The following is a 27496-nucleotide window of genomic DNA, read 5'->3' as shown; positions in this document are numbered from 1 at the left end:
GGACCTCTCAGACCAGGTTGGGGAGCTCACCCCAGGCTTAAGGCAAAGTCAGAACAAATAAGAACCACAGGCATTAAAAAGCTTAACATTAGCGTTTATTGTATTGTATAGAGCCATGTTACACATGCTTGGTGCTTCAAACTGAGTTATCATGTTTTCCTGGATGCGAAGCCATCTGATGCTTGATGCGGATGCTTTAAATACTATAATATTTCTGTGTCTATGATCTATGAGCTAAGGAAAAACCAAGGACAATTCCAGAACAGCAAAGAACACTTGAAAAGATGTACATGACACACAATGCAAAGTCCTTGAGCCAAGGCCTATAGGAGTTCCCAGAAAATGAAAACACAACTTTTCTTGTCATTTGTAGACATCAGAGTCTAACAGCTGCTGGCATTATGAAAGAGGTGACTCTGGTACTGACGCCTTCTCCCCTCCGTTACACTATGTATGTATGTAGACACCACGTGGCCCCAGGCAGGGAGACAACAACCCAGCACAGCTGCCCATCCCCAATGTCATTTCTTGGGGTGTCTGAGTGGCCTTAAGTAGTATCATCAAACCTGCCACTCTGTGGAATGCCAATGTGCTGCCAATTAACACATCCCCAGAACGCTGGCTGGGCATACCTTGTACTAGTCTGTGGAAGGTGCATCCTGCTTGATGACCTGCTGCCAACATTCAGCCCCAATGCTCCCTTACTGGTTTTATAAGGGACAGAGTGACATTTGTTCACAACTGCCACCCACCCTTCCTATAAAGTCTAAATAATGTCCCAGCTGGAGGATGATCTTCCTGGCACCATATGGAACAATTAGGCCCAAAGATGCCAGGAAGCCTCTTAGCCACACACCTATCCTCTCCCGCCTGGTGCCACTCATCTGAAGGGCCTGTACTTGAAGCCATCTGAGGCAAGCAAGGCACCTGAGCACACCCTGAGAACAGTGACAAGCGGTGGGAAAAGGTCAGTACTTTGGAGACCTAATCAGTCTGGTCAATGCTGCTGGGAGGTGAGTGATTTGAAGCATGAAGTACATTTTGTTCTGACCAGCCAAAGAGCAGAAGATGAGGTGTTCACCCAGAGTTGCAAGAAAGCACATATGCCTCGGGAGTTCTGACTTCCTAGCCTCAGCTGAAATCTTAGGTGGAGTGCATCTGCCAGGCCCTGCTAGGCCTGGGCTCTGGAAGGTGCTGAAGCCACACTAACACCAAGGAGCTGCAAAGTCAGATAGGGGCCTCTTATGCCCGGAGCTGAACAATCTGGGCTAGCAAAGGGCTGCTAGGACAAAGCCTTTAGTAGTCTTGGCATCTACTGGCAACTCTTGTGCTCACACCCCTTGTTCTGACCCTCGAAGTCCCTGCTCTTGCTATAGGCTAGATGTTGAGAGAATAAAACATGAACATTGCAGACTGACAAAATTAAGCCAATTCTGGAGCACAGAGGAAAGGTAGAAGCGGTCGGTCAGGTCTCTCTGCCTGTGTGGGGAGTAGGTGAAATTAGGGGGCAAGACTTCCTGGGTCATAGACATACACTCTAGTGTGAGTGATCTGAGGTTATACCACAGGTTGAGTCCTGCAGAGTGGGACGGTGGGTGGGTGCTAAGCCAGGCCAGCACCGTATCACCCTTGGAGCACCGCACACCTCACTGACAGTAGGTTCTCATCTCCGTGAAGACACACACCAGCTACAACTCTGCCTAGAAACATGGGCAAGCATTGCACATACCAATCCCTCAAAGGGTCTTCTATCCCCAAATTTAGCAAAACAAGTGGCATTCAGAAGAACCTGTGCATGGAAACCAAATAGGGGGAAAAAGTCTTGGGTTTTCCTCAGCTCCTCCGGCCTGGAGTCTGGGCAAAGCACACACATCGCATGGGACCAGCACGGCGTGAGCTCAGCATCTCTGTGGGAAATAAACGTCACTCTGGAGTGACAGCTCTGTATACAGATAATATGCCCCCAACCCCACTACCAAAGAGGGGCAAATAACAAATTCAAAAATAGAAAACAACATCTTATTAGGTGTAAACTTATCCTCTGGAGTTTTTACATTACATTTGCTAAAAACATGCATTTATTTCTGCTCAGATGTAAGAAAATATGTCTATCAGTATTACTTACAAATCAGATTAATTCTCTAGACAATGGACTCACTGTTAGAACACCATTTCAAATTTTAGTAAATTACATGTATAACAAAATAATAAATTCTAACAAGCAAAATGGGTTTAAGCCAAAGCCAATGAGAAGCAGCTTTCCTCTGGCTACTGCCACTCATGCTAGTTCCCTATGCTGCTGTCCTAAGCCCAAATTGCAGTCAGCAAGGACCTGCATACCAAGCTGTCTTTGAACCCCCAAATGAACGCCTAACAGAAGTTAACTGCACACTGAGAAGACAATGCTAACACAGAAAGGGCAGAGACGATGGCTGTTCCACTCAGACAGAAAGGGACAGAAGAGATGGCTGAGGGCATCTCCCAAGGAATCAAGGCACAGAGGATGAGGCCTCACTCCATACATAGGCCTGACTCTCAGGGTAGCTGGCAGGCCCACTGCACAGGTCTGCTCTGCTGTGGAGCCTTGGGCAAGGGTCTTGAGGAAGTGCCAGGGCCAGGCTCAAAGGTGGCACAATACTGGGTGAGGGTGGGCAACGTGGCTCTGGACTCCTACTGCAGGGCATTTGGGAAAGCTCAACCTGATGGTAGGGAGCGAAGGCCTGGGTGCTCACAAAAGCACTGATGAAGCTCTGCCCAGGCCTGGCAGAGAATCACACGGGGCACTTGGCTCGGAAGGGACCCCCTCCTCAGGCTTACCTCTCTCCTGACTGCCAGGCACAGCAAAGCCTGTCATCCAAGCACAGCTCGGTCTGCTGATGAACTCAGTCCCGTCAACTACTCATTGGATAACAGATTCTGGACGAATAAAAACAAGTGTCCCAAGTTACGATTTTCATTTATGGTTCAGAAGGCACTTCAAAATTCCACAGAGCCACGGGGTCACTGTTTCTAGGTCACCAATCCTCCTGGTGAGGCCATAAGAAATCAGGCTAAGTGTTCGACCGGTTGGTCTCCCAGCCTCTTTTGTGACTAAATCTGGTATTGGTTTGTCATTTACCTTGTAGTTAAGCATTCAGCACAGAAAGACAGACAGTTAGGTTTGCATTTTGAATAAATGAAAATTTGATGTATCACGGCAGTTTATAAAATATTTAACAAGTCTGGTATTTGACTTTAAGTAAATTCAAAAATTATACTCATACATTGAAGAGGTCACAACATGACAAGTCAAGTACTCACTGAGTACAACTTTCTAATAATCTAATCGCCTTGCCGCTCTGCACTTAGTGTGTTTACAAGCATCAAACAGCTACTGGCACTCAATTGCTACAGCTGCTAGCATCTAATAAGGACTGCACTGGATTTCCTATTGGACAAGCCAAGGAGCCACTGCCCTTGAAGGCAGCCTGAGTGATGAGAAGAAAGGCCCGTCCTCCCTTGGTACACCCACTGCCAGTTGGTGCCTTCCATTCAGAAAGCATCAGGCTCCACGCAAATGCATCACTCCCACACGCACCAAGATATCAAGGGCAATCCTGTTGGCCATGGGCCATCTGGTGTACTCTGAGGTAGTTCCTTAGCTCAGGGTGCCTACTGCCTACTCCTTCGGAATTCAGGGCGTGTAGGAAATATTAAGTGTCCATGCATGGATCTCATCACAGTCACTGTCACTGAGTGCAAAATAAAGGAAACTCGAGTTGCTTTATTTAGCTTCCAATTTCTGGGAGGCTCAAGACTTCTAAGTATTCTGGACAACAGAAGAAAATAAGGCTGTGCTTACAGATCTCTTTCTGCCATTATCTTTCTTTAGGATCGCTATTTTATTGTTGCCCTTTCTGTTACACGGGATGTACACATCAGGTGTTAAAAGGTACAATACATTCTACAACTGAGCACCACTTTCTGTAACTGAACAGGCAAAGAAATTACACTGAACATCAGCATCTGGCAGTATTTTTTGGAAAAAAAAAAGTGACTAAAATGGGTTTAAATTGATTAACACTATTAAATCACATCTAATATTTGATACTACATGATTCAATACAGCTATACGATACAATTATACAAAATGTGTTAACATCAAAGAATACAACCAAAATTAAGATAGCAAACAAAACCTATATAACTTTTTTTTGTACAGGAAAATACTTTTGAAGTATGCATGTAACTGCCCATTCTTTTAAAGAAAATCTACCGCAAGCAAAGTTATCAACCTCCAGAAAAATCACACAGCATTACTAAGCATATCCCCAAAAAGTGTACAATATGCACACTTGGAAAATACAAAATTAAAAAAATTGTAAGCAACAGGTGAGCTTCATATTTATAAGAATGTGAAAAGAAGTCCCATTTTTAGCACTGTTGTATAAAGAATTGTCTTTTGATGCGAAGTTCATGAACTGTCCTCCTGTTGGGACCACACTTTACAAAAACACCTTGTTTTTGAAACGAGATTACAGAGCAAGATAGAGCATCTTAGCAATGTCATCTTATTAAAGTATTTTTTAAATTTTACTACTTTATCAAAACATGTCCCTTAGGTGTGTAGGATTCATTTTTAAAATTCTTCCTAGAAATAATATACAAAGGAGAGGCATATTTATTCCCAATCACACTCCTGAAGATGCTTCCCGTGGTCGAGAAGGTCTTCTCTCTTCTTTTCACTGGTTGTTTTTGGCTTTAGCGTGTGTTAAGATGTGAGATTTCAGGTTAGTTGACTGAGCAAACTTCTTATTACAACCGTCGAAGGGGCACACATAGGGCCTGTCTCCGGTATGGATTCGCACATGCGTGCGCAAATTGAAGTCCAGTGAAAAGCGCTTCCCGCAGCCTTCGAATGTGCACTGTCAAGGAAAAACCAGACATCAACCCACTTGGCAACTAGGACCAGACACTGGGGTCAATGGCACGTTGCTTGGATGGAAAACCACCTATTATTTTACTGAGCCTGTCTGCTTCCTGTCCTGGAAAACCTTCTGGGCATATTCTAGAACTGACAGACAGGAATCTCTGACACTACAAGCCCATGGTGAGCTCTTAAGAAACAAGTATGTTGTGCTAAGTGCCAGTTTAAGGCTCTAGTACTTCCGCAGACACCCCAAAAAGTAGAGTACAGATGATTAAGACATTTTGTGATGCCAAATGTCACACAGAATTGTGTTGCAGACTCATTTGCTTCTATAAGCAGCACCGAGTGTCACCTGGAGCCGCACATAGTAGCCACAGCCTTTTATAAGCATTCTATCAGTAATAATACATTACTCACTTCCAAAACATGGGACCTTTGAGTCTCTGAATGCGCCACAAATTTAAGCGTGGGCTTACTCTCACATAATCCTGTTTCTCTCAACAGACATCATTCACCCAGGATCTAACACCTGCAGTCACACACAATCACCAGGAACCCAGGCAGACCTTTAGGGAGCCATATCAGGAGTGGGAATAAGAGACCGCCAACCCCCCAACCATGCTTGATATCACCACCCTAACTTGCAGTATGGGGAACAAGAACTGGCTCTACCTGAAAGGGCTTCTCTCCAGTATGAACCAGCTGGTGTCGTTTTAGCTTTGAGCTCTCAACGAACGCTTTGCCACATTCTGCACAGACGTGGACTCTGGGACCGTGGGTGTGCAGATGCTTTCTCATAGCAGAGTTATCCCTGAACATCTTTGTGCAGCCCTTAAAACAGAGAAAGAAGCTTAGTGGTTCACACTGCAAACTGTAAGAAAGGACTCAAAAACTCAACAGCCTTCACTGATGTTTTTACAGCAAACAACCTCCCCAGCCCCCCCTTAAGTTTACTTAGCATTACAGGACATTAAGGCTATTTAAGACAAAAATAAAAATAAAAATAAAAAAAAAAGTAAACAAATCAGACAGCTGAGAAAAAGGCCTTATTATTTACGGCAAACCCGTGCTTTTACAGATGAGGAAACTGAGGCTTAGAGATGAACTGAGGTAGACTTGCCCAAGGTCACACTACGAGCAGTAGCCAGCCAAGCTGGGAGTAGAACCCAGCACCCCGGCTTCCAGCTACACCACAGCCGCCTCACCCAGCTACAGCCCCCAGATGAAGTAACAGAAGCACTGAGAAATAAACGGAGTTAAAATGACGGTAGTCCACCACTACCTTTGGTGGGCCCCGTATTCTGTGCTGCAACAATGGGCTGTCATTCTCCATCGCCTACTGTTCCCTCTTCTCTCTTTGCCTCTTTCCCCTTCTTGACAGAGAAAGAAGCAAGAGGGTCTCCAAGGAATGGCAACTACAGAAGAAATTTATTTGGTGAGACACTGGGAAAAGGAAGAGGCAGGCAAAGCGATACCAGTGCGGGGGAGGCAGATGGATGTGTTGTGCCCGAGAGCAGCATGTCCTCAACAATTTCTTCTGCAGTTGTTGCCCATGATGGAGTGAGTGGGGAAATGGTGAGACAGCATGACAGAAGGACAGCACAGGTCACCACTAGACAGCTTCACAGGCAAAAGGGAGGGGAAAGCCAGTTTTCCACCGTGACCTCTAGCTTCAGCTCCCATTTATACAGAGAAGCAAAGAGATCCCGGCGCTTATGGCATAACGGTTTTCAAATGCGTCTTCATTTTGGCTCTGATAAACTCCACCATGCACCCCACACCTCCACACCACAAGCATTTACGAGTACAGAGACTTAGGTGCATGGTCTTCAGTAGCAATCTACCAAAGCACACTTACTCTTCTCCAACTGCTGTTTTGGGAAATTCTTTATTCATGGTTTCTTCCCCTTTGTTTCTCAGCATTTACATCTTTCCCTGTTTGAGTCCAATCAAATTTGACCACCACCCCCAGACACCTCAAACTGCTTTTCAGTCACCCCCCTTTACTTTAAAGACCAGAGCTGCGTTTGAAAACAGTTATGCACCCTTCTAGTAGCACAATTAACAGAGTAAAAAGAAAACTGAAGAAAATCACCAAGTCTTTATTTGGTCTATTCTAGCAACATCCAAAATAATGTCCAAGTTTCAATCACGAGCTTAGGAGAGAGTCTTTCATAAAGACTTGTGGGTGAGAACAACCCAGTGTCTTAAGACAGACTTGCTTATGATCCAAAGAAAATAGTCCTAACACAGTACAGTCAATATACAGAAATAAGAACACTGGCCCCTATAGCAGCCCCACTTAACTAAAACAAAACAAAATTAACTCCCTCGTGTTTATAAACCAAAAATCCTAATTCCTCACTCTGTTTTAGTTACAAAAGTGGAAATCAAAGTACATGTTCCTTACAAACTGTCTGAAGCCTAAGCAGCAGCTAACCAACACTCCCCTCGCATTACTTACTTTATGAGGGCAAGCTATTGTTCTTGGAGCATCATCTTCTTTAATTTTCCTTGGCTTCATTCTTATTGAAAAAACAAAAAAGAGAAAGAGAGAGAGAGAGAGAAAGACAGATTTGTAGGAGTGGGTCACACTCGACAAGCATAAATCAAATAGTCCTGAGATTTCGCCTTTGTAGCACCAACACTAAGCTGATGGTGCCTTCCTTCCACAAAGGAGAAAGGACCAAACTGCCCAGACTGCTGGCCAGAAGAGCAAGTGGTGCTCTTCTGACTTTCTAGGTAAGTGCTAGTGCTCCAAGAGGCTGCACTGCTGCCTCTTGAGAACGCTGTGTGGCTCAGAATGGCACCATCGGCACCATTATCTTGTGACTCCAACATCTGCTCTTCCCACCTAACCCCGTTAAACAAAATCAAAAATCCCACAAAGATCAACAGCCCTGACAACTTCAGACTAATCACTTAGTCAGGGTGGGGCCATGGCAAGCTACCCAAATCAGCTGCTTTGATGACAAGGGTGTCTTATAAAAAAGGGAACAATGGGCATCGGAAAGTTTCAAAAATACACATCTTTAAAATACAGTAACAAACAATATCACACACACACACACACACACACACACACACACACACACACACACACACACACGGCCCATGTCATACAGACATAAATCGTTCAGGGATATAATTGTGCAACTGAACAGTACTTTTAATCAGAATTATTTACACCCTATACCCATGTAATAAACACTAACACTCCAAGGAAACCCCCAATGTGTACTGGCTACTTCCAAGAGACTGGTAGACTGGTGACGTCGCCACTTTTTTTTTTTTTTGGGGGGGGGGGTGCTAAAGACAGGTTTCTCTGTGTGTATCCTTGGCTGTCCTGGACCTCACTCTGTAGACCAGGCTGGCCTTGAACTTACAGAGATCCATCCACCTGCTTCTGCCTCTTGAATGCTGGGATTAAAGACATGTGCTACCATCGCCCAATGAGTAACTGCCTCTTACACTGCTTGTAAAGTATTTATTTTGGTGGTAGAAAGAGATGACAGTTTTTTATAGAACTTTTAATTTTACTCTGTTTTTGAGACAGGGTTTTGCCACCACAGCTAGCTTATTTTTTAAAATTTCTGGTTGTGGATTGGGAGCTCCCCTGTGAGAAAAGAACTTCGGTAATATGGCAGCTGGGAGAACCCCTGGTGAGGCTACTATCCACACAGCTTGCCAATAAAGAACCTGTCCATATGCTACTTACTCAAGCAACCTTGGTTTTTATGAAAACTTTCTTTCCAAATATTCCCTACTGACCTGTGTATGATCAAGGGACAAAAAAATCCTGAGTTCATAGAAAATTAAAGATTTAAAATTTGAAAACATCTTTCTATCCCTAGTTCTGCTGCCACATCATACTCTTCTATGATGGTTGATACATAAACAATAACTAAGCCAATGGTCTCATAACAATAACGACAATGTACCAAAGGTGACTTGTGACAGTTAACAGAGGCCCAGGTTACTCTTTTCACTCAAACCAGTGAGAGTAACTGGTCCTCCCTACACTGCCAAACCCTGTGACCTGGCAAACTGTCCACGCCTAGAGACAGAGAGGAAGCTACTACAGTGCCTGATGATGAATCTCAAAATAGTCTTCCCAATTCCAACCCTGCAGACACACTTTAAGTAGATTACCAGTATGCCAACTTACTTAAGTTGCCTGCTCTTAACTAGCCTCTGTTGGTCTCAAATGCCTGTCTCTACTTAAGTACTAGGATTACATGTGTAATCAATCTGTACCAGTCTCTTGTCTTAAATGCCAGTAAATTCTGAAGTTTGGGGTTCAGTTCAGAGTAGGATAAGAGGCCGGCGCGCCTGCGCCACCTAGAGGTTAGATCAGCATGAAACAGCAGCAATTCATGAACACTTCTACTTCTTTCAAGTCTCTACTTATTTATTTATGTTGTTTGTGATAGGGTTTCTTATATTTTTGGTTGTGAGCCTAGCCTTTAACGGCTGAGCCATCTCTCCAGCCCATGACAGGGTTTCTTTGTGTAGCTCTGGCCATCCTGAATTTCACTTTGTAGCCCAAGCTGTCCTGGCACTCAGAAATTCACCTGCCTCTGCCCCTGAGTGCTGGGATTAAAGGCAGCTAAAGGTGTGCACCACCATCACCTGGCTTTCTCTCTCAAGTGTCAATTGGGTGTTTTGAAACAAGCTCTTCACGTATATCCCAGACTAGTCTTGAACCTGCTCTGTGTGTAACACAGGACTGGCCTTGAATTTGTGACTTTCCTATTTCCACATGCTAAGTGCACCACTCTTGGTTGGTGGTGTTACTTCCCCTCCCCTTAAAATGTCATTGTCAAAAGTATGTGCTAACATTCAGTATGAATTTTAGAATGAGAATTTACAATGCATTTGGACAAACCTAAGACTCAGAATCAATGGAGGACTTAACTATCTGTAACAGAGTGGTTCTTCCCTAAGAGATGCTCTGCTGTCCGAGTGAAGAATGAAGGCCACTCTCACCACCACCCCACTCCTCCCCTCAGCACCCGGATGCCTTTTCTTTCATTGACTGGGATACTTTACAGACCCAGACACGATGAAGACAACGACAGAATGGATATGTGACTTGGAGTTGGCTTCTACTAGCTTCATGACCTTGAGCAAATCACTCAACTTCTCAGCCTCAATTTCTTACTCTGTAAGCAGGCACAATGCTCCCTATGTCAGAGCTGCAAGGAGTCAAAGACAACACACACTGGACACCTGGGCAGCGACAGTCACTACTATCACTGGTCATGTGGTTAGAAATGAGTTCATCCTTTTGTTCCTTTGGTGTTTGAGACAGAGTCCCAGCCACATAGCCCAGATTGGCTTTGAGCCTGTCAATTTTTCGCCTCAGGCTCCTGCATGGTAGATCTATAAACACCCGCTACTGCACCCAGCAAAATGAATTTACTCTTTGAAATTATCATGTCATTTATGCTAAACAATTCACATGATTCTTATAGTCTGAACTATCTTTCAACCAAAGGACCAAGAGACTGAAACAAAACAGCATAAGCAGAAAGGCGCCCTGAACAGTTTTCTACTCTAATAAAACTAGAGGGCCTGCTGTGCAGCATGGCTGCTAGACTTGACAGTACATCAGTACATCACCCTGTCACACGCGGAAGGAGCGCTACCATCAAGACTGGACTCCACAGCTCACCTCTGTAGCACAATTTTAACAGAGCACTGTTTAACCAAAGTCCCAACTAAGTTGATGCACAACAAACTCAGAGCAGAGCCAACAGGCAGAACTTGAGCTGTTAGGACAGTCTCTGCTGTCACACAGCTATCCTCTGCAAGCACCAGGGTCTCATCAGGAAACCCAGCGTGGCCTTGAACTTGAAATCTTCTTGCCTCAGCCTTTCAAGTACTGGAATTATAGGTGTGTACTCACCACACCCAGCTCAGACTACAAGATCTCACAGTGCTAGCAGCTCTAAGGAAATAAACAAAAAGAACTGCCTATTTAAATAGGAGACAAAACTCACTTCACCAGGCCCCAGACTAAACAGGCAACTCAGGAAAGTATAAAGAATACCCCCCCATGTGGCACCACATCAAAACCAAGACTTTTTTTTGGGGGGGGGGGGCGCCCAGACAGGGTTTCACTGTGCAGTCCTAGGCTGTCCTTGAACTCACAGAGATCAGCCTGCCTCTGTCTCTGAGTGCTGGGATTAAAGGTATGTGTGCCCCCACCACCTCGCTTTCTTTCTTCTTTTCTTTTTTTTTAATTTTATCTTTTTTTTGTTTGTTTGTTTGTTTTTTGTTTTTCGAGACAGGGTTTCACCGCCCGGCACTAATTTTATCTTTTTAAAGATAGCATATCATGTTGTATCCCAGGACTAGCTTCACTCACTATGCAGCTGAGGATGACTATGTGGTTCTCCTTAGCACTGGGTAACAGACACAGCACTTGGCTTACAGACTCACACGGTTAACCTAGGGTTTCCCGTCAAGCAATTCTTACCCCCAGCTTTAAAGACAGGACTTGCAAATAAAATTCACTGTATTTTTTAACTTCCATCTGTCACTTAAATATGTAACTATATATGCTAAGCAGTCTAGGTGGAGTATGGCAGGTCTGAGACATTTCTTTGCTCAGCTTCATGCCCAGGATAGCATACCCACTCTGCCACAGGATGAAAGAGAGAACATAGGAACTTTTAGCCATAAGCTCAGAGCTCAAGGCTCTCCAATCACAGCACAGAGGGCAGGAGGAAGGCCAGAAGAACAAGTTTCGTCATAACTGGCAGAGATCATGTGGTGTGACCCCCCAACAGTGAAACTTGGTATTCTATTGTCAGAGTTCCAGTCAAAGGCCTCCAGAAGACCCTTTTCCATGATGATACAGAGTCTCACAATGTAAAGACATGAAAATAACAGGGCATGGAGGCTTAGATATTCCTCTCTACCACCATTGTTCTATAAGTCCATGTAGGTTAACATGATCTGTAAGGGATGTAATCCAAGATGGGGCTGAATCCAATCCTTAGTCCCCCTTGGTGGCAAACTTTCATTTTTTTCTTTTACATACTAACAAAGTAAGCAAGGCAACACCAGATTCTAATACAGAATGAAAGTCTACGAGCTGACTGTAAAGAAAGAGTACTGAGAGCTGGGCTGTGGCTCAGCAGCATTACCATGCATGCACAAGGTCCTGGGCCACATAAAGACTTTGAACAGTGAGTGTTCCTTCCTTTTAAAATACCCTCCGTGGCCATGGCATTCACAACATCATTCTCTGTAGTTCTTGATCTTTGGTGCTTTGAGCTATTGGGGGAGGGGGTCAAAACAATGACAAGAGTCACCTGTGCCTAAGTTATACTGCTCACAACCTATAGCTTCCCTCTCTCTCTCAAGTCTTTCTTCGGTCCTCCACCCTGCCACGGAAGTAGTGCTGCAGTGTGTCACAATGGAGACTCTCTCCTCCCTCTCCAGGCTCTTCATTGGCAGTCACTCTGCTGCATGTCTCTATTTCAAACGATTCTCTTCTACTCTCACTGCTTTCTCTTACTCTCCAAACACAAGGATTTTACCAAACTTCCCTTTTTAGAACTTCCACAACATCATGATTTTAGCATGACTTTATTCTAACTTCCTTCCTAAAACCATCAAGTCCACATGAATGTTTAACTAAATCCAAACACTGCCTACCTTGAACATCGATGGAAGGGTGATAATTTAAGGTAGATGTTGGTGGCCTTTTTTTCTCCCCAACTAGACAGACACGCACACAGCAAACGTTCCTTATCTCCTGTCATTACTCTGTCTACCCTACTATTCTATTTGAAGCCTTCTCCCAAATCCGGGGGGAACCTGCATCAACCCATCTTAGACTTGGCTATAATGCAATCTTCCTCAACCAAAGCTCTTCCTCCCTGTTCAAGTCTTTAGCAGCTGCCTCTACAAAAAGCCCACACATCTCTGGCCAGCATGCATGGACCTAAATAATTTGATTCTAATTTACCTCAACTCCATTCATTTTCTTTAATCATCCCAATTCCCAGGTATGACTGTACTTCATTTGTATTTTCTACTGTGCCATTCTGTTCTGGTATGCATGCCCTAACATGAACACTCTAGGTTCCAGCTGGGTATGGAGATACAACACACTTATAATCCCAGCACTTAGGAGGCTGAAACAGCATTTGAGATCAAGGTCAGTTCGGGGTGAAAACAAGTTCCAGGTCAGCCTGGGCTACAGAGATACTGTCTTAAAACTCTAGGCTCCTCAGGGTCCACATCAACTGGCAACCCATTTACAACATACTATTATCTCTACTCCATCTTTGTGTCCTCACTCAATTCTAAACACCAAGGAAAAGTTCGTTAATTTTAGGAGCACAGTATTAAACTCAAGCACAGTAATCTGGTTCAGTACACCCCCAAACTGTATGTCATTGCCAACTCTGTACATTAGAATTTGTAGCTTTTGGGGGGCAGGTTGCTTAATATTTGATTCTAATAACTGTACTAGAAAACACAAATGGTAGCAAAATCTGAAAAGCAGTGTTGTTAACAATGCACAGAGCCTTAATTTTGCTAAGCTATAACAAATGAAAAATAACATTTTAAGTAAAATAGAATTGCTAATTCCCTGGGCAAGGAAAAATGCTGGACTAATGGCAATTCTATTTTACTTAAAATGTTACATATTCATGCTCCCCTACCCTACCATGTCCTCATGAAAACTGCCTACAATCATCCCCCATTCCTTGCCCTCCATTACCCCTCTCCCCCAGTCCCAGATTGCTCATGTAGATCTCACCTACTTCTCCTTTGCTGGGCTATCTATGTGTCTCTCTTAGGGTCCCTCCTTGTTAGCTGGCTTCTCTGGAGCTGTGAATTGTAGTCTGGTTATCCTTTGCCTTACAACTAGTATCCACTTATGAGTGAGTACATACTATGTTTGTCCTTCTGAGTCCTCATTCAGGATGATATTTTCTAGTTCCATCCATTTGCCTGCAAATTTCATGATGTCATTGTTTTTTTTGTTTTTTTTTTACTGCTGAGTAGTTACTTCATTGTGTATATGTACCACATTTTCTTTATCCATTCTTCAGTTGAGGGACATCTAGGTTGACTAATTAATATAAACAGCAGAGACTTCTGCAGGAACCCATGCTATCTCAGGCAAAACAAACAAGCAAGTATCAGTGAGTACAGATCTTGACTGCTCAGCTTGGGTAGCCACAGAAGTCCCAACTTAAATTAAGAAAACACCAGGAGTTACACTCATCACACACTAACTATGAACTGGTGAAATTTCTGCTGTGGTCAAAGCATCCAGGATAAACCTGGACACACTGCAACATGCTTGGACCAACAAAGGGGCACAGAGGCGATGTGCACACCCACCTCAAAACAAATCACGTGCAACTTCCTTAACTCCACAGCAACACCAGTTGTGGACCCAAAGAGTATGTGCCTCATCTCACAGTCTGCAAAGATCTAGAATGCTGCCCTTCACACATTAACAGCATTAGCTATTACCAAAACCAAGAGTTGTTGCTTTTGTTCTCAGAAGTGTCCCTATAGAAAGAATACAAACCATCACTGTCACTTGGGAACAAAAGAATACAGCTGGCAAGATTCAAGCACTTCCTATAATAGAAAAGAAGTAACATTCTTGTAACTTACCTAGCAAATTCTGCCAGTTGCTTAGGGTCTGAGAGGTCAATGCCAGGTATCCCTCCAGGAGGGAGTTTCTTGCCTGTCATATATTCAGAATAATCAGGAGGTGAGTTCTCTCCAATGATCTGCTCTTCAACCACTGTTTCATGGTCAATATCTTTTTTCTCATCTGAAACACACGAGATTGATCATCTTAACTAGACAAATACATTGAATATAAAAATAGCCTTCAGTGGAATCTTAAGTAACTATTTATAGCTACCACCTCAATTTCTCAACCACCCATTCTCTGTCCTTCATCTTTTGAACTCCTAATTCTTCTCCTGGGTCACCCAGACTAATGTCAAGCCCCCAGACTTTCACATTAGAGCTCCGAGTTAGCCTACCAGGAATAGCTAGTTCTCCACATGTGTATTGTCACATACTCTCCAAGTTTAACCTTCTTGTCTAACTGGATTCTCTCATGTCTCAGTTTTGCCTTTTTACCCATTTCACAAACTAGTACATAAAAGATAAAGAACGCTCTTAGAGTCGAGCAATCATTACAAGTTCTATCGCTCCTAGCAAGGAAAATCAAAGGAGACACAAATACCAAACACCTTTCTAACCTTCCACAATTCTTTTTAGAATAACAAGTTTTATCTTGTTATAAGAACAGTTTATTTGCTGGGTAGGGGTGGTGCACGCCTTTAATCCCAGGGCTAGAGAGGCAGAGGCAGGCGGATCTCTCAGTTCAAGGTCTACAAAGTGAGTTCTAGGGCAGAAACCCTGTCTTGAAACATCAAAACAAAACAGGACAACTTTTAGGGGTAGGCATTCTCCTTTCATATTTAGTAGGGATCAAACTTAGGTCATCATTCCAGCTTTCTCAGCAAGCACTACTAAGCCTCATCCCCACTCTATTTATGCTAGCCTGAACTTCCTGCCTCCACTTCCCAAGTACTGGGATTACAGGTGTGGTGTACCACCTCACATAGCTTACTCCACCATTCTTTAGTCTAGAAAACACGGTAAATCAACACTAGAATCTTACCTAACAGCAGTGACATTTTACTCAATGTTTGTGTATAGCACTACCTTTATCACTAAATACATTCCCTATGAAGTGGGCAAACCAAAGAAACTGAGGCACAGGAAAATTAAGCAACTTACCCGGGGTTAGCGGTTAAAAAAAAAAAAAAAAGTTCTGTTTGTACAAAACACAGACATGCATGGGGGAGATGTGTATGAAGGTCAGAGGACAACTCAGTCTGTTCTCTTCCTTCCTCCATATATGGCCTGGGGACTGAACTCAGGTCATCCGGCTTTGCAGCTTACCCAATGGATCAAAGGGTCTCACTGCCCCCCCCCACTTAAAACAAAACAAAATAAAAATGAAACACTTTTATTTATCAGATATAAACTCTCCAGTACTACATAACCTGTGCCTGATGGCACAAGCCTGTAAACCAGAATTGGGGGGGTTCAAGGTCATCTTCCAATTTCAAAGAAAGTTTTAGAGGCCAGCCTGGGAATACTTGATGAGTGTCAAATCCACAGCACAGAGAATTCCTAACCTAGACTAACCCTTGTATTAGTTCCACATATATTAGCTAGGGCCTTGAAGATGCCTGTCACTGGTAAAGTGGCCAGAGACAATATAGTCTCTACCCTCAGGGAGCACATTTTTAGAGAGGGAAGTTAAATTATGGAACACTCTTATGAAGCCACACCTCCAGCCCTTTTTTTGAGGCCCAGTTCTTACTATATTCAAAAGTGTAAGAACCCAAGAGAGGGGGTGGAGAGACAGTCACTGATGATATGCTTGTTCCACAAGCCTGAGATCATTCTCCAGTACCCATGTAAAAACACAGGCATAGCATGTAGAACCCCAGCTCTGGGAAGGCAGTAAACATGCATGGGGATCTGCTGGACACCAGTCTAGCCTACTACCCTTTGAGACCCAAGTCCCAGTTCAAGGCTGTCAAAATCTAGGTGGGGCCAGGTAGGATGATACATGCCTTTAATCCCAGCAGACAAGAGGCAGATGAAGAGGCAAACTGAATCTGAGGCCAGCCTAGTCTACATAGTGAGATCCCGTCTCAAAATCAAAACATGTCAAAAAACCAAACAAACAAAAACAAATGTGGTCACCTTCTTTGAAAAAAAAAAAAATCAAAACACGTGGTGGGGGGTGCTGGAGAGATGACTCAGGGGGTTTAAGAAAGTGTACTGCTCTTGCAGAGGACTTGGAGTTGAGTTCTCATTCCCAATGGCTCACAACTCCAGCTCCTGAAGACCAGATGCCCTATTCTGGAATCAGCTGACACCTATGCACACCTATGCACACACCTACATATAAATAAAGTACTCCGACTTTTATAAACAAAGTTGTTTGTTTATACAATCCTTTCCATTTCTTTACAGGTCATCTAAGGCTGCTTTCCTGATGGAAAGACATAGGGATTTGATTGGCTTTAACAGAGAACACGAACCCACAAAACCCGGTGTTACTACCTGGCCCTTCCTTCATACGCTTGACCTACAGATGAAATTTTATTTAGAGAAAAGGGGATTAAGGTAGTAATTTTTCTACTCAGAAAAGGAATAATTTCTGAGAAACATGTTTTGGTACCAAATAAATACATTTCCAAGAGGTCCTTAAGACACAGTAAAGATTTCTTTTGGAAGACTAAACCAGATACATCTCTTGGAGGATGGTGTGGTGTCATCTGCTGAAGTAGCCAAGTGTGGAAGAGATAATGACCACAACCACCACCAGCACCAGCACACTTCTCTTTGCTTTGACATGTCCATGCAGGCTGTCAGAAAGTTAAGTACAGGGAATAAAAAGGAATCTAGGTTGGAGAATGGTGCCATTCACTGGCATACAGACTTCATTTATAGCTACAGAAACATTGAACACACCCACTGAAAATGGAGAAGGGTCCCGGAGCTATCCCTAATTCCAACAATGGAAAAAACAAGACCTTGCAAAGGAGGTCAAACAGTTAAGAAGATGGAAGCGTATGTACACAGGGCTGCATCATCCATTTTGTCATCACCATATACCCACATTTCTGCAGTGTCAGCAAAGCAGGATTCTTACCTCCCACTATTTTATGCTGAGAATCAAACTTGGGTCCTCTGCAACAGCAGTAAGTGCTCTTAACCACTGAGCTGCCACCTCTCCATGCCTGTTTTGTTTTTGGTGTTAGCATCTTACTATGTGGCTGGCCTCTCTCATGTTCCTCCAGCCCCATCTCCTTACAGTGCTAGTGCTGGTTACAAGTATACACACAACACATACAACATTCTGCACTGTCTATCATTACTTTCTTTTTTAATCTCCTAATACTGAAAATTATTCTGTACAAGAGAATGCGCGCTGATCCATTTTGAATGTCAAAGACACTATTGATTTCTGCGAACTACAACAGATGATACTGTACACAAGTCAAGGCAAATCATGCTCAGGAAGAAAATGATCTAATACTGGTCTAAAATTATTAATGCACCAGACCCAGGGGATATGTCCCATCTTTGGCCACTGTCGTCTACTAATGTGTTAGCCCACGTTCATAAATATACTAAATTGCATATGGCCCATGGACTGCAGGTTGGACACATCTGTTAAGATGTTCACTGCTAGTTTCCTTTAAAGGCAAAGCTGGCATGGAACCAGATTTGACAAGGTAAACCAAGGCTTATGTGGAAAAGACTGAGAATACAAGACACTGACTAAAAAGGAGTGCAGTGGCAAGAGTGCCCTGTTAAAAATGCCAAGCTCACAGTTCAAGGCTGACCTTGAACTCACCAGGATCAACCTGCCTCTGCCTCCCAAACACTGGGGCCAAAGGCATGCGCTACTATGCCCAGCACAAATGCTTCTCTTCTCTTCCCTCCTCTGTTAAGGGGACAGCAGGCCTCAGGCCATTGGGGATGACCACACTTTGCACTAGAGAATAGATTTTTCCAGCTACCTGCTGACAATGTGCATATACAGTAAGTAGTCCCCTCTGATGGTGGCTTATAGTTCCGAGATCAGGAGTCAGAACCAGTATGAGCTATGGTCACTATGAGGATTGTATCTCTTGAGTTTGGGGATAGGGACGGGGGGTTGGTGGTTGTCACAGTCCTTGACTCATGACCCCTGCACAATCACAATTCACAACACTTCTTGCTTCCTAATCATCCCTTCTTTGTCTGATGTCCCTCTCCCTGACTCCTTCAGGTGATTATAAGGACACTGGTGTGATTATATTTAGGGCCCACCTAGATAATCCAAGATCCTCTCTCCCTGCCTCAAGAACCTTAGTTTAATCAGAGGTATAAATAAAGTAACACCCAAATTCCAGGAGTTAGTTAAAAGACCTGGGTATATTCAGCAATATTTTTCAGCACAGCATAACATATTCACACAAGGACTTCAAGCTGAAGATGTAAAGTATGGAATCCTTAGTTGTTGCGCACACTCACTCTTCAAGTATGATTTCAAAGGTAAACTCACTCATATGCAATCTCATGCTTCAAATTACTGTATTTCACCAAACCTAAATCTTTCATTTCATACCTCTGAAGCCAGAACTCGAACAACCTGACGAGATGAGGTATTCTCCACCAGGCTTAACGGTTCTAAAGAATGATAAGCTCAACAACCACAGCAAGTATATCCATAAGAGCAGCTGGGAGGTGGTGGCACACACCTTTAATTCCAGCACTCGGGAGGCAGAGGCAGCCTGATCTCAGTTGAGTTCAAGGCCTTCTTGGTCTACAGAGTAAGTTCCAGGACAGCCAGGGCTGTTACACAGAGAAACCCTGTCTTGAAAAACAACAACAAAAAAGATGGAAGAGGAGGGCCCGGTGGCACACAATAATGTTCCCACCACTTGGGAGGCAAGAGGCAGGAGGATCTCTGAGTTTGAGGCTAGTCTGCAGAGTGAGTTCTGGGATAGTCAGGGCCACATGAAGAAACCCTGTCTTGAAAAACCAAAAGTAGAAGACAGGAAATTCCAACTAGGTAATATTTCAAGTTTTACACCTTTTAGACATTTCTGGCAGATCCAAGAATCACTGTGAAACATGACACCAGGCTGATGGAAAAGAATTTTTTTTTTATCATTTTGCATACCATCTTCTCTAGCCCCCTTTTACTTTTTTTTTTTTTTAAACAAAATTGGGGTTTGTTTAAAGTTTACCATAGATTTAAATGAGATTTAGGGGGGAGAAAGCAAGAGAGGTGTTTAGAAAAAGGGTAATATACAAGCAAGACATGAGTGTGGGTTTCTCAAAAGAACTGATTTCCCTTCTTTCTAAAAAGACAGGTTTCTTGGGGGCCAGGAAGATGGCTCAGTGTTAAAGGCATTTGTTTCCAAGACCAATGACCTGAGTTGTATCCTTGGAACCCACATGATATAGAGAAAAAACAACTTTTGAAAGCTGTCCTCTGAACTCCACATGCACACTGTTGCATGTATACATACATGTAATCCTCCTCCCTTAAGCCTATAGTTGCTCTAGTTATACCCAAAGCCCAGCCTTTTTAGTTTTTCCATCTTGGTATCAAGTAAGGAGAGTGCAATTCATTTTTCATCTTGACTGCCATGAAAGAAGCTCATTAGACCCCAATGATTCTGCTTCTATTTCCCCAATGTCCACATTTACCTACTCATGCACTTGCTGGTTGGATTGAGCCCCCATGCCTGGCCATTCTGGTTTCACTTTCAAAGCGACATCTACAAAGCACCAACACCATCTAAACCCACACTGAAATGGCAATGCTCACTATTCAGAAACAACAGCACAAGAATTACCTTTAACAACTTTAGAAACCAGTGTACAATGCCAGGTGGTAGTGCAGCAGCTTTTAATCTCAGCACTCGGGAGACAGAGACAGGTGGAGCTCTGAGTTTGAGGCCAGCCTGATCTACAGAGTGAGTTCCAGGCCAGCCAAAGCTACACAGAGAAACTCTGTCTCAAAACAAGAAACAACAAAAGCAAAACAAAACAAAACAACAACAACAAAAAACCAAAACAAAAACCCAAGGAAAGGAAAGTTGAAGTACCAGGATGATGATGTCATCTTAGTTTTGAGGGCAAGGGTGTCTCAGGGTTCTTCCCCAGCACTGAAACAGTAGAAACTATGTATATGGCTTCTTATGAAACACTTGGTCATTTGTAAAGAAGTACAATTTCTTTGCTTTAAAGATTGAAAATGGAGACTGGGATGTGACTAAGTGATAAGTGTGCACATTTAACACACATGAAGCCCTGCATTTAATCCTTGTCAAAGGAACAAAAAACAAACAAACAAAAAGATGAGTGTAGTAGTGCACATCTATAATTCCAGGACTCAGAAGACTGAATGAGGAAGACTGCCATGAACTTTATCAGGTTGGACTACAATGCAGGATTCCGTTTCAAAAAAGAAGATGACGATGAAGAAAAGACTAGGGAATTCCTACTTCATTTTACAAACAAACAAAAAATACCAAAACCAAGTTCAGAAGCCTTGGCCAGTGCTCCCTAGAGAGCAAGTACAATGTGGTTACTAGTACAATTCCCTGAAACCACTGGGCTGTTACTGAAAATTAATCATAGGGTTGAGATATAGCTCAGTGGGAGAGTGCTTGTATGTGCAAGGCTCTGGCTAGATCCCCATACCACAATAAGCCACTAAGGACCTTACTAACAAGTTACTTTGAATGAGGAAATGGCCCAACCTCATGTTCAGAGACCACACATGTTCAGATACACACCAGTATGCCAGCCAACTAGCACCTAGGATCTCTGTACCATTTCCTAGAAGTCTAACTAATAAAATTAATGTTTTCAACATCCAAATCATGTTTCAGCTATCAAATCAGCAAACCCATGGTTCTGAACAATGGGCTTGTATAGAGAGCACCAGCAAGCACAGCACCTGGAGAGTTGAGAGGAAGACTGTCTTGAATAAAAGTCCAGCCTGAGCTATACTTCACAAGTACTGCTCACAAAAAGATGGTTCAGTAAGTAAGACTGATGGACCCAAGTTCAGAGATCAGTACTCATGTTAAACTCAAAGCTGTGGGGGTTGAGGGGGGTGGGAGGTGGGAGTGGGGGAGTGGAGGAGTGGAAACAAGAGGCATGCTGGCCCAGCCTAGCTCTAGGCTCAGTGAGAGACCCATCTCAAAGAAATACGATGGACTGCATTGAGCAGGGCACCTAACATCCTACTCTGGTTTCTGGAAGTCCTCACACACCGCACAACACACACATACACAGAAAAAAATGGTGTAAGTACTTTCCTGATAAAACTATGTAATAAAACTCAAAGTAAATATCCTGAGTTTTGAAACTATAAAGTTTTCATTTCTATTTTTTATATTTTGATTAGTCTTTTTCTTATTCAAAGTAGGAGCAAGAACACAGAGACAATCAGTCACTTGAGCCAGAAGAGGTGTTAAACAAAAGAATGCAGATCTTAGGAAATGCTTTCTGTAATAACTGTTCTGCTGATAACCCACTATAAAAGAGTCCTAAATTTCTGTTTTCAGAGACTGGACTGTCTAGGCAAACTTCAAAACAAGCAGAAAAACACCCACCTACGAGTTCAGTGTAGGTCTGTGTCCTTTTTTAAAAATGTGTGTGGATGTTTTGCCTGACTGTAGGTCATGTGCACCACATGCATGCTTGGTGCCCAAGGAAGCCAGAAGGTGGAATTGGAGTTATAGACAGTTGTAAGTCACCGTGTGGTGCTGGGAATCAAACCTGGTCCTTCTGAAAAGCAAGCTCTTAACTACTGACCGTGTACAACCTCAGACTGTTCTTATGTCTTTTCTTTCAAAAGCTTAAAATGCTAGTGGCAGTAGACAGGACAGAAGTCCTGACCTTTCCTGAAAGGGACTTTTTTGCTCTGTTGGCAAAGGAGAGAGCAGCTGTCAGGGGCAGCTAAAGGAAAGGTTAATAATAACCTGCAGGGGAGAGTCAAAGGTCACACAGGCTTTTTAGCAGGCTGGGACTCCTAGTTACCAGTTCAGAAGTGGGGTCTTAGACTGAGGTTGCCTTATGTAGGACATGTAGTTAACAGGATTGCTTTGAAGAGTTTTGGGGACTTGGTTCTGTGGAAATTCATGACTTTGGTCTCTTTACTCCATGATAACAACATGGTAAATGAGATTACCACAGAGGAATGGCAAATGGCCAATACTGACAAGCTTTGAGTTTTTCTGAATGTATAGAACAAGAAAAAAATGTAACACATTTGGTTCTACTTCAACTTAGGATTGGTTGTTTTCTAGAGTCCCATGTTTTCACTCAATTAAGCACAAAGCCCTTCCATAGTAGATCTAACAGAAGATAGTTAGAGCCACCTAGGTTTCTCTCAAGGCTGAATGCTTTTGCTAAATGATTTCCTTTATGACTATTTCCAAAAAAAAAAAAAATACAGCTGTCAATAATGAAGGGAAAAAAAAAGCTAAACACCAATCTGAAAACTACAAATATTTCAAAACATGGCCAAACTGTAAGTACCAAAAACCAGAAAGTTTTAATTTTATTCACATAATCATCTATATTACAGGATCATTCTGCCACTGAAAATGGACCAGCACATGCTAAACCAGACACAAAAAGCAAATATTATCTGATTCTATCAATATAAAGTATCTGGTATAGGCAAACTCAAGAGACAGAAAGATAGTAGAAAGAAGGGATGGGGGAGTGAGAACTCATAGGTCTGTGATGAAGTCACTGTGGTGATCTATGATTATCACGACAAATTTTGGCCACAATGTTAGACCCTTGCCTAAAACAAGTAGCAGATCGAGGTGGCACACCCCTTTAATCCCAGCACCAGGGAGGCGGAGGCTGGCAGATCTCTGCATGTTTGAGTCCAGCCTGGTCTACATAGTGAGTTCCAGGACAGCCAGGGATGTATCAGATCTCAAAAAATAAAAAGCAGCAAGAAGTGATAATCATTTGTTGTGTAACAGTTTCTTAGATTGAAACATTCCATCCTCCAAGAAACCCCTTAAAGCAGGAAGGCAAACTCAGAAAGATTCAGGAAGTCCCTGAAACTAAGAGATTCTCTAGGCCACTCCCTGCCAGAGTAAATAATAAAAGCTGAGACTCTCCTCAGAGAATGAAACTGAGCTGCAAAAAAGGATTCTCACACCAGACCATCTGCATGGAAGGAGTTTAGATCAACCAAGCCCCTGGAAAGGACACTCTCCAACCTGTTGAGCTACCTGGAGGCTGTGCAGTGTGCTCCAGGTTCCCAGCCTGTGAGCTGTTACCCACGCTGGGGTGGGCTTTAGAGATACAACTGTCTTTGAGTCATTTCTACTCCTGTAGATATCCGCCTGGCTCTGCTTCCAGTGCTGGGATTAAGGGCGTGGGCCACCGCCGCCTGGGCCCACTGCAGTATCTGATAGAGAAACTACTGAACTATGAAAACCAAGAGAGGAGGTGAAGGAAAGGGGCAGGCCTCTATACCCTCTAAAGTAATGGTTACAGTGCTTTGCTACTGTTTCAATCAAAACATGACCTCCACAAACAATACTGTCTCTCAAGTTCAAGGAGGTAACAACCACACAAAAACAAGAGACCTACAAAACCCAAGAATCTGGTTTCCACAAATTCCTACTAAAATGTGTTTAAACCAAAATTCCAAGAGGTAAAAACAAATTACTAGTGTCTTAAGACTACCCCCTATTGTTGCTGGGCAGTTGTAGCTCCTGCCTTTAATCCCAAGCACTTGAGAGGCAGACTCTGAGCTCAGTCCAGCTTTGTCTACAGAGCGAGTTCTAAGACAGTCAGGGAAACACAAAAAAACTCTGTCTTGAAAAATAACAAGACTAACCACATGTACAACTATTTTTTTTCTACAAGGGCTACAGGTAACTAAGTTTGGTGCTTATGTAAATCTGTGGCTTCCTAGTTTAGCCAGTCTAATGTATTAATTCAACAAACTATACAGTGTGGAGTTGCAACTCAAGCCTAGGATCAAATGAGATTCGTTTCTACCACAGCAATACATGTGACACATTTAACTAATCTGCTTCCATTTCTTCTTTTATTGTACAGTCTTAATTCAGGTTCTAAAGATTAAATTATTTTCAGAATCTGAACTTGGGACATGCATAGTTGACCACATACCACTTAGCTCCTTTTTGGTTATAACTGCAAGCCACAAAGGCAAGGAAGAAGGATCATTTACCACCAAGACATTTCTGAGGAAATAGGCCATCTCTTGCTATTGCCATCAAATATTTATAACTACCGTTTTTTTTTTTTTTGCAGACTACTCAGTAACACACTAGACAATTAAGGTTTTAAAGAAATAGACATTACAATACTCCCAAGCTGCTCTATGTGCCCTTGCAAGCAGTCAGTCACACAAGCACAAGGGAAGTAATGACTAAATACTGACTTAATTGTACATCAACCCACATTAGCCAGGCCCCTCCTCACTTTCTCCCCTAAACTGGTTGCCTTAATACACAGTACTTCATCAATCAATACCACACACTACCAAGTTTTTTTCTTGTCTGGAAAAGCTAGTTAACAATTTGGTAAGATCAAATGTCAAACAGGTAATACAAGCTGTTTTATATGGTTAATGTACTTGGTACTCAAATTTGGTAAATTCACCTAAAGCCCTAAACCTACTTTCATTATTCCATTTCTACTAAAGGAAAAAAAAGGGGGGTTTGTTTAAACACGTCAGTATACAAACTATTTGTTGCCACCAAAATGTGTGGCAGGCAGAATTTGACTAATCACTAGGTACTGGCTAATTCAGTTTTATGTAGACATAAAGCTCCTGATAAAATGTTGAGCAGATTCTAACCAGAGATTCATTCAGTGCAGAACATCGCCCTGAGCACTTCCTACTAGATTTCTGTAGGGTTCTTTCCCTCTTCTCTGAACCGCAGACCCATCAAGCTTTCTGTCATCTTGATACTACTAGACCACCTTTTCCGTTCAGGATCTTCCTCTAAATTTTAACAAAAAAAATCACATCATATTGAGGCTGCGCCCAAATATGAGAATTTAGTAAAGCGTTAAGGGGCTCTCAAACTCAAATTTTATCATCACAAGGGCTACATGAACTAGCTACGGTGGGATTATTCAGTCTAGATAGTACCCCAAAAATGAAGCTGGCTAGCGTGTTAACCCAGTACTGGATAAAACGAACAGTCGACAGCTTTTCCGTACCTCTAAACTGAAAGGAATTTCTTTCAGTTTAGGCTATTTGGGGCCCTACACGGACTTTCGCTAAAAACCGTTTAAAACAGTAAGGCAAATTAACTACTTTTTATAATTCTTTTCATGGGGGAAACAAGGACTACTGTTTGTAAAGAGGCTACAGACCCTGGAAACTTGCAATTTTTATTAGTCTGGTGACACATGTCCACAGCTGTGCAAGCCAGCCCAGCCTATCCGCATAGGACCCAACACTTAAACAAAATCCACAATGCGTTAAGGCTCAAAGGCCAGTGAAATGCTCGGCCCTTCCTTTCCCAACTCCTGTTTCGGGTCGAGCAGGCGAGGAGCGCGCTGGCAGCGTGGGTGACAGGCTCCAACCGCCGCCGAACCCGCACACGCGAGCCCTACGTGCCACACAAGTCCCGCCCCGCAGCGGCGACGGCCCGGGCCAGCGTGACCGCGGGGCAGCAGCGGAGGGCTCCGCGCCGCCCGCTCCGGGAAAAGACTCCGGGGAGACGCTACGCGTCCCCGGCAGCGGGGCGGGGCCGCAACACCCCCCCCCCCGGGGGGGAGGACGGCGGAGGAACGGCGCGCGTCCGCCCCGCGCCACAGCCCGTGTCAACGCCCGGCGGGTGGCCCGGCGCGGGGCGGCGCCCTCAACCGGCCCCGCCGTACGTCCGTTGACACGGGCGTGGAGGAGCGCCGGCCCCTCCCTCCCCGCCAGCCGCCACAGCCCGCTTCCGCTCGCCCAAACTACGCCATTGCGGCCTAGCCGGGCGCCGCCCCTCCCCGCGCCGCCATCTTCGCGGCCCGCCGCCCCGCCATCTTTTGGGGCCGCCATACTTGCCCGGGCGGAGAAGATGGCGGCGCCCATCACACACATAAAACATGGCTTCCCTTCAAAACAAAAACATCCCGAGCGGCGGCGCGCCGCTGGCACTCACCTGAGGACCACATGGTGACGGAGAACTCGCCCTCCAGAGTTTTGATCTGCACCTGCTTCTGCTCCCACTTCTTATTGCCCGGGTCGGCGCCGCCGCCGCCCGCCGCGCCGGCCCCGCCGCTGCCCAGGTAACTCTTCTTGCCGCTCTTCTTGCCGCCGCCCTTCTTGACGCGGCCGCCGCCGCCCGACGACGACCCGCCGCCGCTCTTGCCGGCCGCCGCCACGGTGACCAGCGTCTGCTCGATGTAGTCGTCGTCGCCGCCGGCCGGCGCAGGCACCGGAATGAGGATCTGGTCCTCGAACCCGTCCTCGGCGCGCAGCCCGTCCGAGTCGTCGCCACCCACCACCTCCTCGCGGGTCTGCACCAGGATCACCTCCTGGTGGTGGTGCACCTGGGTCGGGTCGTCGGTGACCAGCGGCTGCAGCGCGATCATGGGCGGGTGGTGGTGGTGGTGGTGATGGTGGTGGTGGTGGTGGTGGTGGCCGCCGCCGGCGTGCCCGTGGCCGCCCCCGCCGCCGCCGTGGTCGCCCCCGCCCCCGTCCTCGTCGTCCTCGTCCTCTTCCTCCTCCTCGCCCACCACCGTGGTCTCGATGGTCTCCACCGGGATGGTCTCCACCTCGATCTCGTGCAGTTCCACGATCTCGGCCGGCATCTCGGAGCCGTCCGTGGCGATGTAGAGGGTGTCGCCCGAGGCCATGGCTGAGGGCTCGGCCGCCACGGCCGCGGCAGCCTGGGCTGCTCCTGGGCTGCGGGAGGGCGGGCGAGGAGGCGGCCGGCCGTGGGGAAGGAAGGCAGAGGGAGGAAGGCGGCGAGCGGGCGGGCG

At 44.5% G+C, this 27496-nt stretch overlaps 1 protein-coding gene across 2 annotated transcripts; it reads right to left on the bottom strand.

Moving 5' to 3' along the window:
- Nucleotides 1-73: 73 nt before the first annotated feature.
- Nucleotides 74-27496, bottom strand: Yy1 (YY1 transcription factor). Of its 2 annotated transcripts, XR_003733195.2 has the most exons (6): nucleotides 26674-27496; nucleotides 14567-14729; nucleotides 7374-7434; nucleotides 5582-5740; nucleotides 2818-4904; nucleotides 74-1907 (listed from the first exon to the last, which is right to left on the bottom strand). XR_003733195.2 is itself a non-coding variant. In XM_028858072.2 (5 exons), the coding sequence occupies exons 1-5, from the start codon at nucleotides 27368-27370 to the stop codon at nucleotides 4722-4724; spliced, it is 1263 nt and encodes a 420-aa protein (XP_028713905.1). In that variant the 5' UTR covers nucleotides 27371-27496; the 3' UTR covers nucleotides 74-4721. The 2 variants fall into 2 exon arrangements, 1 of the variants encoding a protein (XP_028713905.1); XM_028858072.2 differs by having other exon boundaries at nucleotides 74-4904.

Source organism: Peromyscus leucopus, chromosome 14, assembly GCF_004664715.2.
Source record: "Peromyscus leucopus breed LL Stock chromosome 14, UCI_PerLeu_2.1, whole genome shotgun sequence".
Classification (NCBI taxonomy): Eukaryota; Metazoa; Chordata; class Mammalia; order Rodentia; family Cricetidae; genus Peromyscus; species Peromyscus leucopus.
This window is presented reverse-complemented; position numbering and strand designations above follow the sequence as displayed.